General features: G+C 44.7%; 1 protein-coding gene across 5 annotated transcripts in view; it reads right to left on the bottom strand.

The window, feature by feature from the left end:
* LOC108635581 (kalirin-like) overlaps window positions 1-14330 on the bottom strand; it is a 124609-nt gene that overhangs the window by 74784 nt on the left and 35495 nt on the right. For 2 of the 5 annotated variants that reach the window (XM_018045830.1, XM_018045832.1), the window contains exons 2-3: window positions 9309-9592; window positions 7802-7903 (exon numbers count right to left, since the gene is read on the bottom strand). In XM_018045830.1, the coding sequence (XP_017901319.1) occupies window positions 7802-7903; window positions 9309-9592 (386 nt within the window). Of the gene's footprint in view, window positions 1-4402; window positions 4499-7801; window positions 7907-9308; window positions 9593-14330 lie in introns of all 5 variants that reach the window. The other 3 variants (XM_018045834.1, XM_018045836.1, XM_018045824.1) reach the window with 3 other exon arrangements.

Raw genomic sequence — 14330 nt, 5'->3', positions numbered from 1 at the left:
GAGGAATAAAACCAAATCACATGGACTGCTAAGCTACTACCCTGCATGCAACATTCACCCAACCACCAATCTACTAACTGACAAATACCGTGTCCCTGTGTTCCGGGTGAAGATAAAGTATGACTGACTCCCTTTCCCTGCCCTTCACAATGCAAATAAGGTGGTTAAGAGCTAACATTTGTGGGATGCGCAACTAATCAGTTCACAAAGCACATTCGTACCTTACTCAGCCCTCAGTGTAACTCTCTTGAGATTAGATTCAGGTAGACAGAAGCATCACTGTTGATAGGCAAGATAAAAGAGAGCCCTCCAAGTGGACTAAATAACTTGCCCAAAGCTACACAATAAGTAGCAGAGGCAAGATTAACATCATGTCTTCTGATTCCTTATATACTGAGTATCACCACAGCCAGTCCCTACGTCTAGGAAAAACTTTATTAAAAATCACACAGAAAAACAAGAGAGTCCTTAGTCCTGGCTTAAAGACCATACCTTAATACAAAACCCAGAAAAAGTATTTGAAACACATGTATACCCGTGGCAGATTTGTGTTGATGTATAGCAAAACCAATACAATATTGTAAAGTAAAAAAATGATAAAATTTTTAAAAATTTATTTGAGCTCCATTTGGGGGGAGGTGTGTGGGTAAGCTCTCCTGATAAACAAAATCACTGACTAAAGACCAAATTGGGCAGGTGAGACCTCAGAAGCGTCCATTAATGTCCAGAGGTACTCACCAAAGGAGTCTTCAGGGTTTTATCTGCACCTCAGGTGAGTGGAACCCCTGTCCTAGTTCCCTAATGGCACCTCTCCAGCAGCAGAGATCACAACTTCCGGAGGCTGTAGCCCTGAACAGTCATAGACACGTGACCATAACGCACCAAGGGCAGCTTTCAGACTCAGGGACATGAGGGAGCTCATGGCTTTTGGGTGGAGCTTGGGGCCCAATGATTTCTAACTACAGCATCTAGTACCATCTCTTGAGCAACTCAAAAGGAACGCAGAAAGAATCTAAGCCATGGATATGAAAATCCAAGCATGCCGGATGCTCCTGTGATATTTCCAGTTCTGTACATTTGGAAGGACCTGTTAGTTCTTCTTATACTGAATGAATTTCCACTCACAGGTTCTGCCCTCTGGAGCAACCAAGAGTGAGACCAGTTCTTCTTTCTCACAGCAGCACTCAGTTACTGAAAGACAGCTCTTGTGTGCCTTCTCTCTCCCAACTTCTCCCCATACTTAACCTCCTGCAACTCTCCTTCAAATGACATGGACTACATGGTATTGGTACTTTCTTCAGGGCCCTTCCACTGAGTTCACGAACATTTTAGAATGCTGCATTCAGAACCTGACTCATGACTCACACACAATTCATGACAGGTGTGGTCTGAAGAGCTCTGAGTACAATGGGGCTATTACACCCCTGGATTTGTACGTTGTACTTTCATTAACCCAGTCTATGACCACACTGGTTATTTTGGCAACTGACATACTATTGTACTTACAGTCAAATAAAAACTCCAGAACTTTTTTTTTTTTTACAGGCTCTAGATCTTATCCTCCTCTACTCTAGACAGTTCATGAGCAATAGGCATACCAGTGTCGGAGGTGAAGATGCAACTCCATATTCTCAAATAGGGCTGAAGAAACAACCACCTACAGGTGCTCCGTTGCTACCCCATGGTGGGTACATAGGATAGGAAGAAAGAGAAAGCAGAGGAAAGGAGAAAGGATGGAATTTTGGTTAGAAGATTCTGAGAAATCAAGCCACTGCTCTTGCCTTCCTTTCTGTGACATAGGGTTGGTTTTATACGTTTGGTCAAAGCAATTGCTGTAATTCTGGGTTTACTGCAGGTCCCCAAGAAGTAGCTATTGGTAGAAGCAGTTAAAGTCCTTATTATGGTAAAGTCACCACTGGAAGGCCATTCATTCAACTGCCATTTTTAGACAGTTTGTTATAGGGCTGAACAACTCTAGCATTATCCTACACTTCCCCTCTACTCTGGGACACTTGCTCTAATGGGACTCCTCAATATCTGTGCTCACAGGGAAAACACGTGGCCCATGGAGCGCACAAACTAGAGGCCTGCAGAGGCTCACGACAGCGGCAGTAGGTGAAGAGGAGCAGTCAGAAAATGGTGATCCAAAGTGTGAAAAATACAGACTTTGGAAACAAGTGTTTGCTGATGTAAGTATAAAAGACTAGGATCCACTAACACAGGAGGAGAAAATAATGTCCCAAATGACTAATAACCTAGTTGTGGAGGTAAGTTGCAAATGAAAAGATGAAGATATTTTAACAAGTAACATAACGGGATTATTAAGAGCTGTCCCAGGGAGCATGTGGTTTACACAGAAATTGTTCTGGGGCTGCAAGAAGAAACCTGGTCTGGGCTGGCGAAGGAGGCCCTTGTGGAGAGATAAGATTTGAGGGGGACCTCGAGGGGCTGCTATACTTTAGATCAGCACAAATAAGGAGAACACTGCAGAGAAGTCGGGGTGGTATGAACAGAAACTTGTGGGGAGGGAAGCCAAATGCATGTTTAGGGACAGTGAATAAAAACAATTTGGCTGGAGCCAAGTTCATTGACCAGAATAACACATGGATGTCGGAAAGGGAGGTTGAAGAACAGGCCACAGGACATTAGACTATTGGGTAAGTTTGGGCTTCATCTGTGGGCCAGGGATTTCCAAACTTTGATTATATACTTCAGTTAGTGAATGCGATTACAGTTATGCACTCCCAAAACAAGTAACTTATTTATAAATTATGTTTATGTACTCCTGTATTACCCTTAAGTACATAAAAGAAAACATACACAAAACCATTTTAAAAGGATGAGTTAAAGAGATTCTAATATTTTCTTCCAGTACCTCAAAAAACCATCCTGCATACCTGAAAGCACCCCCACATTAGAGACCACTGCTATGAGGGGAGAGGGAGGCAGGGAGCCCTCACCAAGCAGGGAGACAATGTTGGGGGCGGGGAGGTGCTGGTGAGGCTGGGGGCAGATGGCGGGAGGAGGATTCAGAAGGCTTCTCTGGGCATGAGGTCAGGCCCATACTCAGGTGGGAGAAGAGAAAATGCAAAAAAAAAAAGGGGTAAAAGAGAAAAGGCAAAAAAAAGGGATGATTTTTTAAGGAAAAGAAAATTAAATGGTTATTTGGAGAATGAAGAGGGTCTATGGATTAGTGTGGAGAGGAGCGGAAGTGAGGAGTGGTCAGGGAGATGGGCTTTGAGAAGTCAGTGCTGTGCCCATGAGAGCTCTCAACTCTCCTTGGCTCCCTGCCCCCACCACAGCATTGACAGAGATGGCAGGAGAAGGGACAACCCTCAGCAGTTTGATACTAGCACTAAAAACACCAGCTAATCTTTTTTTTTTAATTAGTAAGGAACATTAGAAAGAAAAGAAGGTGTTATATGTTAAATTTCAATGGTCCGCTATAAGCTGGGGTACTTGAAAAGGGAGTTACTATAATCAAAATTATATTCAGGCAGCTTTCGCTAGAGAGCATCCATCCTTTTCCAACTGGAGAAGGGCTTAAACAGTGCTGATTGACAGGACTGCTCCACAGAAGTTTGGCAGAAGCACAGACATTTATCCTATTGAGAGCTGTAGGAAAAACCAAATGAACGATGTGAATGGGAGCAAAGGAAAGAAAGATGCTTCAAGTTGTCATCCTGTAGTGATACACTCAAAGGTAAAAACATGGGAGGAGAGGAATAGCCCTATTCAAATGAGTTATCCAAAAAGGGGCTCTTTCAGTGGCATTATGCCAAAACCCTGAGCTCAGACTCATAACCCTTCCCTCTAATGGTCTGTTTTGTCTATGAGACAGTCACAAGCTAGACCAGTTTTCAGTGGTGTACATTCATGATGGGATATGCACCATCTCCCTTAATTTCTTGTGATGAGGTATCCACATACTTTTGCCCACTCTCCTTTATCATCAGCAACCTCCTTTTGTAAGAGTTTGTAAGCTAGAAGACTCTGACATCCCCAAATAAAATTACCTGGTGCTTTCCAAGACCCAATCCATGTTCTGTGTCTCAGGAGCAAAGTTAGTTTCAAGGCTACCCAGACGCACACCAGTTACCAGTCGGATGCCACTTCCCTACAGGCCAGTGGACCAGACTTACAGAAGGCTACTTTGTCCTTGATACTTTTCACCTTTCATCAATGTCACAGTCCCAAAAGGACCTGTCAATTGCCCAGGCCCACTCTTAAAAAAAGCCAAAAGGACTTTGGGGTGCAGTTTTTAAGGAATCATCACTGGCTGGAAACAATCCTACAGGAGGAATGAGGACAGGTGCAAAGGAGAACACAGCAAACAGAAGTCAGGCCTGGGGAGCCGCGTGGAGGTGAAACATGCAGAACGGCCTCCAGGACCCCCACTTACCAGCTTGCTTTTGACCAACTGTTCTATTGCACTGACAAGGTCTGCAGCAGTAGGTACTTCGGTGGAAGCCTGCCGGGCTGCTAGCAAAGAGGAGGACTGCAAGACATTGAGCAGCAAGGGAAAAGCAGATTAGCCAGGAATGAGGAATAGCAATTAGGAAGAAACACAGCAAGTACAAAGCTCAGAGCAGGCAAGGGAAGCAAAGCTCTGTGTTTAGAGGGAAGAGATGACAGAGGGAGATGGGGGTAGAGCGGGAGTGGGGCAGGCCTGCCCGACCCCTTGTCAGGAGCTCTGGCCAGCAGCGAAGCGGGGGCCAGATGAGGCTCTGTTTAGGCAGGCCTCCAGAGGAGCTGGGGGAGGGTCACTGGGTTCCCTGGAGGCCAACAGGGAAGGGCTGAGCCCACTGACAGCAAAAGGGGAGGGGGCGGACAGGACTTTGGTCACTACAGGGCCGCCCACTGCTATTCCAGGAATTGAGGGGTCAATAAACCTAGCCTCAATTGTGTCTAAAGAGAAACTGTCCTTGCTTTGCTGAGATGTAGATCTTTAGTACAGACAGTCACTTTGTTTCAGGCAGAAATGCTAGGGGCAGGGCACTTGGGAGACCAGAAGCTGCCTCCCCACTCTCTCTCTCTGTCTCTCATACACACACACTCTCTCTCTCCTCCACAAACACAACTGTTTCTGGTAAGGCCCAGGACTGAAACACGAAAGTAATAAGGGCTTTAGCAGGCCTTGTGCCTCTCATGCTGGAGCAAACACGGACGACCCTGCTCACAGTGAAAGGAGGCTCAAGCCCAGCGCCTTCCTCCTCCCTTCATATCAGCAGTGAGGACTGGTCCATGGGACTGTGTGGTCAACGTCCCTGCTCCCCGAGGGACAATGCTTTTGCTTTTGCTTTCTTCCTTTTCCTACTGGAGGAGAAACTGGGAGGGAACTGGTTAACCTTACATGCATGTGTAAACTTTAACCCACCCCGCACTTCCAAACAGAGGGCAATGGTGTTCCCAGGGCCCAGGACAAACGGGCATAACGACTGTGGGAGGAGAAAGCTGAACTTCCCAGCTGGGCTCTGGATTCAAGCTTGTTCCTTAAGTTAGGGGGAAGAGTTTCAAACAGGAAGTTTTTTGTTGTCTCATCTAAGACTGACTTGAGGTTTTTGCTTCTGAGATGGGGTAATAATATCAAATGAATGTAATTAAGAGAGCAACCTCTCCTGGAAAGCAGGAAAATAGCTTAAGATTCTTTGGAAATCCAAGTTAGCTACTTCTCAATCTAGTAACCCTACCCCTGGGAACTGATTCCAAGGAAGGAAGTCAAAAGAAAAAATGCTGTATGTACCAAACGATCTGCAGCAGTATTACCAAGAGCAGCAAAAACTGGAAACAACCCAGGATATCCCAAAACAGGCTGGTCAAGCGAACTATGATACATAAGGGTAATACTCCTCAACTATTAAAATTACAGCTATGAAGGTAAAATTAATAAGACTTTAGGAAATATTAAACACTATTTATATTTAATTTTATAGGTATTAAACATATAAAACACCAAACACATCATATGCCTATTTAGAATTATAAAAATAAAACATACATGCATATGAACAAACAGAAGGAAACAAGGAGAATTAAAGTAACTGCATAATACTAGAATGAGTGAACTTTTTAAAACTCCTTTTATACTGATTTAAAACTTATTTTAATAATTCCAATTCCATTTGCTAGAAAATTCTGAAGCTCGTCCCACTCCCAAATATTCCAGGAAAACAGAAGTTCAGAAATCAAACAACAGGACTGAGGAGGTTCACTTGTCTTAAAAGGGGCTGATGCCGTCTGCCGTAATCCTGTGTCTGGGGTGAGGCTGCATTCACACTTAAAGATTATCCAGAAACAACACAATATCCTTTCCCCAAAACAAACTGTGTTTGAGGGATTTCAAGGGGGAGGGTTTGTGACCTTTCCTTGTAAGTTGGCACCTCCATGTGGAGGGCAGTGTGGGATGGTAGATACATGACCTGAGCACCCTGCTCCCCATACACACTCTCACTGCTTCTAGAACCTTTCACAATAGGCCTCTGGGAACACAGCAGGTTAGTTCTCGTTCCCATCTCAAGGCGAAGGTATTTCTGCCTCTAGGAATCCAGGATGGGCAGCATGCCGTGCTTCCTCTCCTTCTCTTTCCAACAGTCCAGGGTCAGAGCATCACCTTAGGAGGGGCTGCAACTGTGTGCTTCTCACGGGTGAGTCACCGAGGGGGGCAGTACTCACACTGCAGTCACTGGCCTGTCCGTGGAAAGTGTCCCGCTAGCTTAGCCCTGAGGAAGAGTGCAAGTAACGTCTGGGGACAATTGATCAAACACAAAGCAGAGAGAATGCAAATAAGATCTGGGATCTCACCAGGAACTCTGAAGCAACTGTACCCAGTACTTCCTGAATTGTACCCTGGGTGGCACTGTGAAGGTCAGCTCCCTGCCCGTGCAACTTGGGCCCACCACCTCTGAGGGGGCTGCTGCGTATGGGACACAGCACGAGAGAGCCCAGGGAGACCCTGGGGGGACGGCTAACCACCACCAACAGTACCGTAAAACAGCACTGAAGTCACCACCTCCGCCTCCAGTCCTCTAGGACAGAAACGCAGAGAAGAAGCAAGAGAAACGTGATGAAGTGAGAGCACTTCAGGAGGTGAGGAAGGGTGGCGACAGATCACACTACCAAAGGAGGGACCTGCCAAGCCCCAGCTCGGTACCGGAAGCAAATCCCGCCTGAGCTCTGCCCAGAACAGCTGGGATGACCAGCTGTGCTCAGAGACACAGGGACGCACACATTCCCAACACCAGCGAGCCTCTGCACGCCACCGAGACAGCGGGTTTTGCAAACCGAAGAACTGGGGCAACCTGGCATATTGGGTTTGTCCATCTATGACAAAACCTCCCCTTAGCAGCATTTCCATCCCTTACGCTGTTCGCACCAGGCTTGACTGGAAGTTACTTTGGTTTGGAGTTTAGAGTTGAGGACGAGGAAAACCATCAACTAAAACATTGGTTGAACAGTTATGTACAACAGAACGATCACAACCTAGAACCGTCTCAGCTTCCTCTTTGAGACAAGTAGTTTCTTTTGGGATCTGCTGTTTCCAACAAGAGAGACATTATCCTTCATCAGCAGGACCTGGTGCTAGGCAGATTCTCACTTTGAGAACTCTCGCTTTGAGAATCTACCCCTACACTGCCCAGCATAAAGTTAGTCCCCACAACCCTATACAGACGGAATCTGCATCATCTTGGAATCATGAGGCATAAGAGATAACAAGGGAGGGACAGCATTATTACCCTCACCACACACACTGAACCAAGTCACATTTCACACATGGCTCTTCCAAGTGGGAAAAAGATCCTACCATTTCGTCCTGCGTGGGGTCGTTGTCAAAGATCTTCATAGGCGGGGGGAGGGGTGTGTGTGACTCTTCGTCTGCCTCATCTTCACCCCAACCTTTCTTGCTCTTCTAGAACAAAAGAGCAGCATTAGTCACTGTTGCCTACAGTTAGAGATGTCCGCTGGTTCAGGACTTGGGACTTCTTAAAAAGCAATATATGGTACCCTCCTCTCTCAACACACTCCTATTTTTCCCTGTGTGGAATGGGCATCCTTGTTTATCTCAAAGGACAGCGAGGACCAAATAGGGGAAAACACACACACACACACACGTGAAAGACATCTACCTTACTGATGAGCCAGGAAAAGAAAGGCTGAGACAGCAGTCAGAGAGAAACCAACATTTTAAGCTTATGAATGACGATTAAACCACAGTCTAAAGGTCACCAGGCTCTACTGTCATTCCCAGAGGAAGAAAAGGCAGATAGCATAAAACTATAAAGAGTCTGGTCTCATATTAAGAAGAATTTCTTAGCCATGTCAGTGACTAGACTAGGTTAGTTTGCCAGGTAAGAGAGTTATCTCATTTATATTCTGACCACAGAACCCCAGCTTTGGAAGGGATATAGGAGATCGCTGGCCAGTCCGACCATCGGGTCGACATGGGTCTCTCCGATTGTTACGTGAGGTCATATGCTCTCCCAAACCTTTCCAATATGGATGTTCATTTGTTTTCATGAAGGCCCATTTCATTACTAGTCGAGCTTCATTTAAGGCTGAAACCTTGCCTTCTGTAAACCTTCACCTGTTAAGTATAATACTCCCCTCTGGAGCAACCAGGAGTTGTCTACTCCCTTTTATATATGGCACTGCTCAACATACTCGAAAATAGTCATAATCTCAAAAGACAGTCCTCTTGTTTTCCAAGTGAAATGATCTCCATCCTTTTATTCTTATTCTAAACAGGCCTAGCAGGAACTTGCCTGGGAGTCCAGTGGCTAAGACCCCATGCTCCCAACGCAGGGGGCCAGCGTTCAGTCCGTGCTCAAGGAAGTAGATCCCACATGCCACAACTAAGCATCCGTGGGTCACAACTAAAAATCTTGCCTGCGGCAACTAAGACCCTAAGCAACCAACCAAATATTTTAAAAATAGGTAAATAAAAGTCCTAGCAGGTTTTATGTAGTCTTTAGTAGAGACTGGGGACTTGGTGACCACTGGCTCCCTGTGGGCCTAGACCGCCATCTCCAAAGGGTGGGCGGAGGAGGAAGAGGGATAGACTGGGAGTTTGGGGTTGGCAGATGCAAACTGTTACATTTAGAATGGATAAATGACAAGGTCCTACTGTACAGTGCAGGGAACTGCATTCAAACTAGGTATCTTGAAAATACCTAGGCCCAAGAAGACCAACTAAGGGGAGTTAGAATCCGGCTAGCTCACAAGCCTTGCTGAAGGACACCTCTTGTGGCTCCAGGAATGAGGCACGTCAGAAGCCCCTCCTGACGGAAGGCTCTGAGGCCTCGTGTAATTACCTCGTCAGCGCTGTCTCCCTGGGGGGTCGTCTCATCCCCAGGCTTGGGAGACCCCAGGTCGAAGCTCTTCCGACCGTCTCGTACTTTCTTCTGCTTCTTGATGTTTCCATCTGCTTTCCCACTGTTAAGCCGGCGCACGGGACTCGTCAGCCACTTCTTCAGGGTGTTGGTGGACCGCTTGGGCCCCGGGGAGCTGTGGATGGAGTTCAGGGACGGTTGGGCCTGCAGGTTGGCCACTGACTCGGACTTGCCTCCATTTTCACTTGAGGAATGAGAGTACGCATCTGAGGAGAAAGAACAGATAGGCAGAGCTGTGTCAGGACACTTAAGGTAGGCTGCCAGCCTGGGAATAAGAGCTTGGCTTCAGGAAGCAGGGCACAAGGCAGAATGTCAAGGCCAGCTGCAGATCCTGGTCAAGGAAACACCTTGGTCAGATGGTAGTAACTAACACTCCATCCACAGGTGCTGTGGATACAGTAGCAGTAAAAGACAAAGACCCTGGCCTTCATGGAAAAAAAAACCAAGCCTCTAAGTGAGATTCATCAACTGATACCAATGTCATAAAGCACTGATGAGTATTCTAAAGTTGTATAAGACAGATTTTATTTTCAAACCCCTTATTTAGTTACATACACAGAGAGAGAGAGAGACAGAGAGAGCGAGAAAGACAAGAGCCAAAGGGCAAGACAGGACACGCAAAATAAAGATAAATGCACAAAGCAGTATATGATTAATCGCCAAAGGGCTGGCATGGACTCCAGACGATAAAGAAACAGAGTTCAGAGGAGGGTCAGATCAGTGTAGGCAGCAAGACCGGTCTGAAAAGCTTTAATGGAAAAGATGTGTCTGAATAGAAGAGACGGAATTCCAAAAGGGGGAGATGGCAGGAACAAACGCACAGAGGCAGGAAAATGGAAAAATAAGTTAACACAGCCCTTAAAGAGATCCTTTAAATGAGATACAGATTAACAGAGAAGGAGAAACTGGACAGAAAGAAGAGTGAAAACACTTAATAATAAACTAGAGGAGTATGAACTTTACTATGAGACTCTACTGGGAAACGGGGTGATAAAAAGGGCTTTTGTTTTTTAATTAACTTGGTAACTGCATGTAACATAGCCCTGGGAAGAAGACTGAGTCCAGAAGGCCACACTAGGACACAGCGAGGACAAAAGAAGGAATGCGAGGCATTTCAAAGCAAGACGTGATAGGGCTAGTATCTGGATGGCACATCAAAGGTGAGCTGTCTCTTTTGTGCTGCTGCTTCTCAATGGCAAAAGGTCTTGGGAGAACACCTGACCACTTTCACCTCACCCTTGATGGGCCCTCTTACCCTGGTACCAGTTTACAGGCTGGCATTTAAACAGAGTACTGCTGTGACTTTTCACACCCATTTGTCTCAAAGACCAAATCATCTTTTCCTATGATGAGACCTTCCTTTATCTGAGACCCAGACTAGAGGTCTAACCTGGCCTTGGAGGCCCTGCAGCCTACACCTGCCCAGTACATTCAATATAAAACCTTAAAGTGAATCAATGCTTTTGCCAATAGAGAGCTGTCTCCAGCTTCTATACTGGTGGATCTCATAGGCACCAAGCTCAGGCTCTTCACCCTGTGGGAACTTCCTTAGCTACGGTCAGAGTTCTGCGCATACTCTGGAAAACAACGGCAGAATATCTGCATGTAGAAGCATTAAAAATTGAGCTCCTAAAGCCTCTTGGTATGAAGGAACACTCAGAGGGTTGCTCAGCTCAGGGACTATGTGGGAATCGACTAGCTTGGTTGACGTCCCTTTAAGGACAAAGTCATAATCTTATCTCAGAGAATTCTGTGTTGGCTGTGGTCTTGGTTGTATCGACATTATTTCTCAAGTGTTTGGTATGGGTCAAACTCTTGTTCTCAGAAGCCTGGATGATAAACATCTCAGAAGCAGCGGTAGTGGACCTCTTATCTTTCTGTTGATAAGCTGCAGAGGCTTTCCATTCACCGTACCCATGTGATACCACAAGGCTCTATTAAATCCAAGCCTTCAAAACTTAGATATCAGCATATGTTATGTCAGCAGAGCTAGAGGCCCAGCTACATTAATTGTGCCTGGTACTACTGCGCAGATAGATGACTGAATACATTTTCTGTTCTATGGCAAACCATAGGCTGGCTTTGAGACTGAAGAATGCAAATTTTGACTGACCATTCTTCTTGCCTCTCTGTCATCTGGTTCTGCTTTGGTGCGTTCTGCACAAATGAGTGGCAAGTGGACAGATTACAAAGTACAAATAAAAATCAAGAGTATTCTCACTTTTGTTTCAAGTTTATCCTGTGTAAAAAATTAGGGCCATTCAACCACAGCCCACATAAAAGAGAATTCAAGAAGTGGAAGCCATCTCTAATTTGTCATTTACAGTTAGGGTCCTGTATTGAGGCAGGGCTGCCTCTAAATCACTTTGAATGCAAAAGAATATGACACCATTTAGTCTCAAATTTATACTTAGTTTATTGCTACTTCAAAGAATAATTGGAATGTGATGCTCATCCTATCTTTGAAAAATGAACACAATGAGCTGTTTGAGAATTTATTCTAGTATTTTTCCAGGCACAACAGTTAACTGACTGATTTGTAACAACTACAACAGTAATACTGTTATTTCATCAAATCTTCCCAAGCTGAGATAGGTACTATTTAGTAGGATTGTCATTTTAGGAAATACAGTGTTTCAAGAAACCAAGGGTCAGTGTTGGTAAGTGGCAGAGAAGCAAAATTTATACCTAGATCTGACTCCACTACACTATTTAATCTTAGTCCAACATCTGTGTTTATACCATGTATTCTTTTAGCCTCTATATTATAAAAAGGAACATCAAGTTGCTAGTCTATGCAACATTCAGTTCAGTTCAGTCACTCAGTCGTGTCCGACTCTTTGCGACCCCATGAATCGCAGCATGCCAGGCCTCCCTGTCCACCACCAACTCCCAAAGTTCAATCAGACTCATGTCCATCGAGTCAGTGATGCCATCCAGCCATCTCATCCTCTGTCGTCCCCTTCTCCTCCTGCCCCCAATCCCTCCCAGCATCAGAGTCTTTTCCAATGAGTCAACTCTTCGCATAAGGTGGCCAAAGTACTGGAGTTTCAGCTTTAGCATCATTCCTTCCAAAGAAATCCCAGGGCTGATCTCCTTGCAGTCCAAGGGACTCTCAAGAGTCTTCTCCAACACCACACTTCAAAAGCATCAATTCTTTGGCGCTCAGCCTTCTTCACAGTCCAGCTCTCACATCCATACATGACCACAGGAAAACCCATAGCCTTGACTAGCCAGACCTTTGTGGGCAAAGTAATGTCTCTGCTTTTGAATATGCTGTCTAGGTTGGTCATAACTTTCCTTCCAAGGAGTAAGCGTCTTTTAATTTCATGGCTGCAGTCACCATCTGCAGTGATTTTGGAGCCCCCAAAAATAAAGTCTGACAGTGTTGCCACTGTTTCCCCATCTATTTCCCATGAAGTGATGGGACTGGATGCCATGATCTTCGTTTTCTGAATGTTGAGCTTTAAGCCAACTTTTTCACTCTCCACTTTCACTTTCATCAAGAGGCTTTTTAGTTCCTCTTCACTTTCTGCCATAAGGGTGGTGTCATCTGCATATCTGAGGTGATTGCTATTTCTCCTGGCAATCTTGATTCCAGCTTGTGTTTCTTCCAGTCCAGCATTTCTCATGATGTACTCTGCATAGAAGTTAAACAAGCAGGGTGACAATATACAGCCTTGACGTACTCCTTTTCCTATTTGGAACCAGTCTGTTTTTCCATGTCCAGTTCTAACTGTTGCTTCCTGACCTAATATAAATATATTTATATATAATTTATGTGTTACAACATTTCAATGATGAAGACAATCTCAGTCTCACTAATTTTACAGATAAGACAAGGAAAGCTTGTATTTGGGAAATCCATGGTCACAGATCAGTTAGTCATTAAGCTAGGACCAGAATCCAGGCACCTCCACATCTCTCCAGGGTTCTAAGCTAATGCTTCCTCTTTAGCCTTGAGGCGTTAAAAACTGCCTCATAAGGTTGGGATTCTGGCTTTAAGTCACTGGGAAGACAGGTAATGTGCAGGTAATAAAGTTCTTTGGTATGTCCATCCTTTCTAGATCAGGAAAAAATAATATTCTGAGGTTGATTTTACTAAGAGATATTTTTGAGACAGAGAAAAATATATAGAAAAAAATTAAATGGCAACCCACTCCAGTACTCTTGCCTGGAGAACCCCATGGAGGGAGAAGCCTGGTAGGCTACAGTCCATGGGGTCGCAAAGAGTCGTACACTACTGAACGACTTCACTTTCACCTACCATCTAGGTAGGTAGACAATTTTTTTGTCTAAGTCTAGACAAATTTTTTTTGCCATATTTGCTTGTTTTTTAAATCTTTCTTTTAATTGAACTATAATTGATTTACAAAGTTATGTTGGTTTTAGGTGTATTAAGCAAAGTGATTTTGTATTTAGCAAAGTGATTCAGTTATACATATGTTTGCGTACATATATATACATTTTTTCAGATTCTCCACTATTATAGGTTATTGTAAGATGCTGAATATAGCTACCTGTGCTATACAGTAAATCCTTCTCGTTTACCTAGTTTATACACAGCAGTGAGTGAAAGTTGCTCAATCGTGTCCAACTCTTTGCGACCCACAGACTGTACACTCCATGGTATTCTCCAGGCCAGAGTGCTGGAGTGGGTAGCCTTTCCCTTTTCCAGGGGAATCTTCCCAATCAGGGATCGAACCCAGGTCTCCTGCATTGCAGGCGGATTCTTTACCAGCTGAGACACAAGGGAAGCCCATGTAGCCCATATACAGTATGTGCATATGTTAATCCCAAACTCCCAATTTATCCCCCCCCACTTTTCCCTTTGGTAATCATAAACGTGTTTTCTATGTCTGGAGTCTGTTTCCGTTTTGTAAATAAGTTCATTTATATCATTTAAGATTTCATATGTAAGTGGTGAAAGTGAAAGTGAAGTCG

This window comes from Capra hircus, chromosome 1, assembly GCF_001704415.2.
Source record: "Capra hircus breed San Clemente chromosome 1, ASM170441v1, whole genome shotgun sequence".
Lineage (NCBI taxonomy): Eukaryota > Metazoa > Chordata > Mammalia > Artiodactyla > Bovidae > Capra > Capra hircus.
This window is presented reverse-complemented; position numbering and strand designations above follow the sequence as displayed.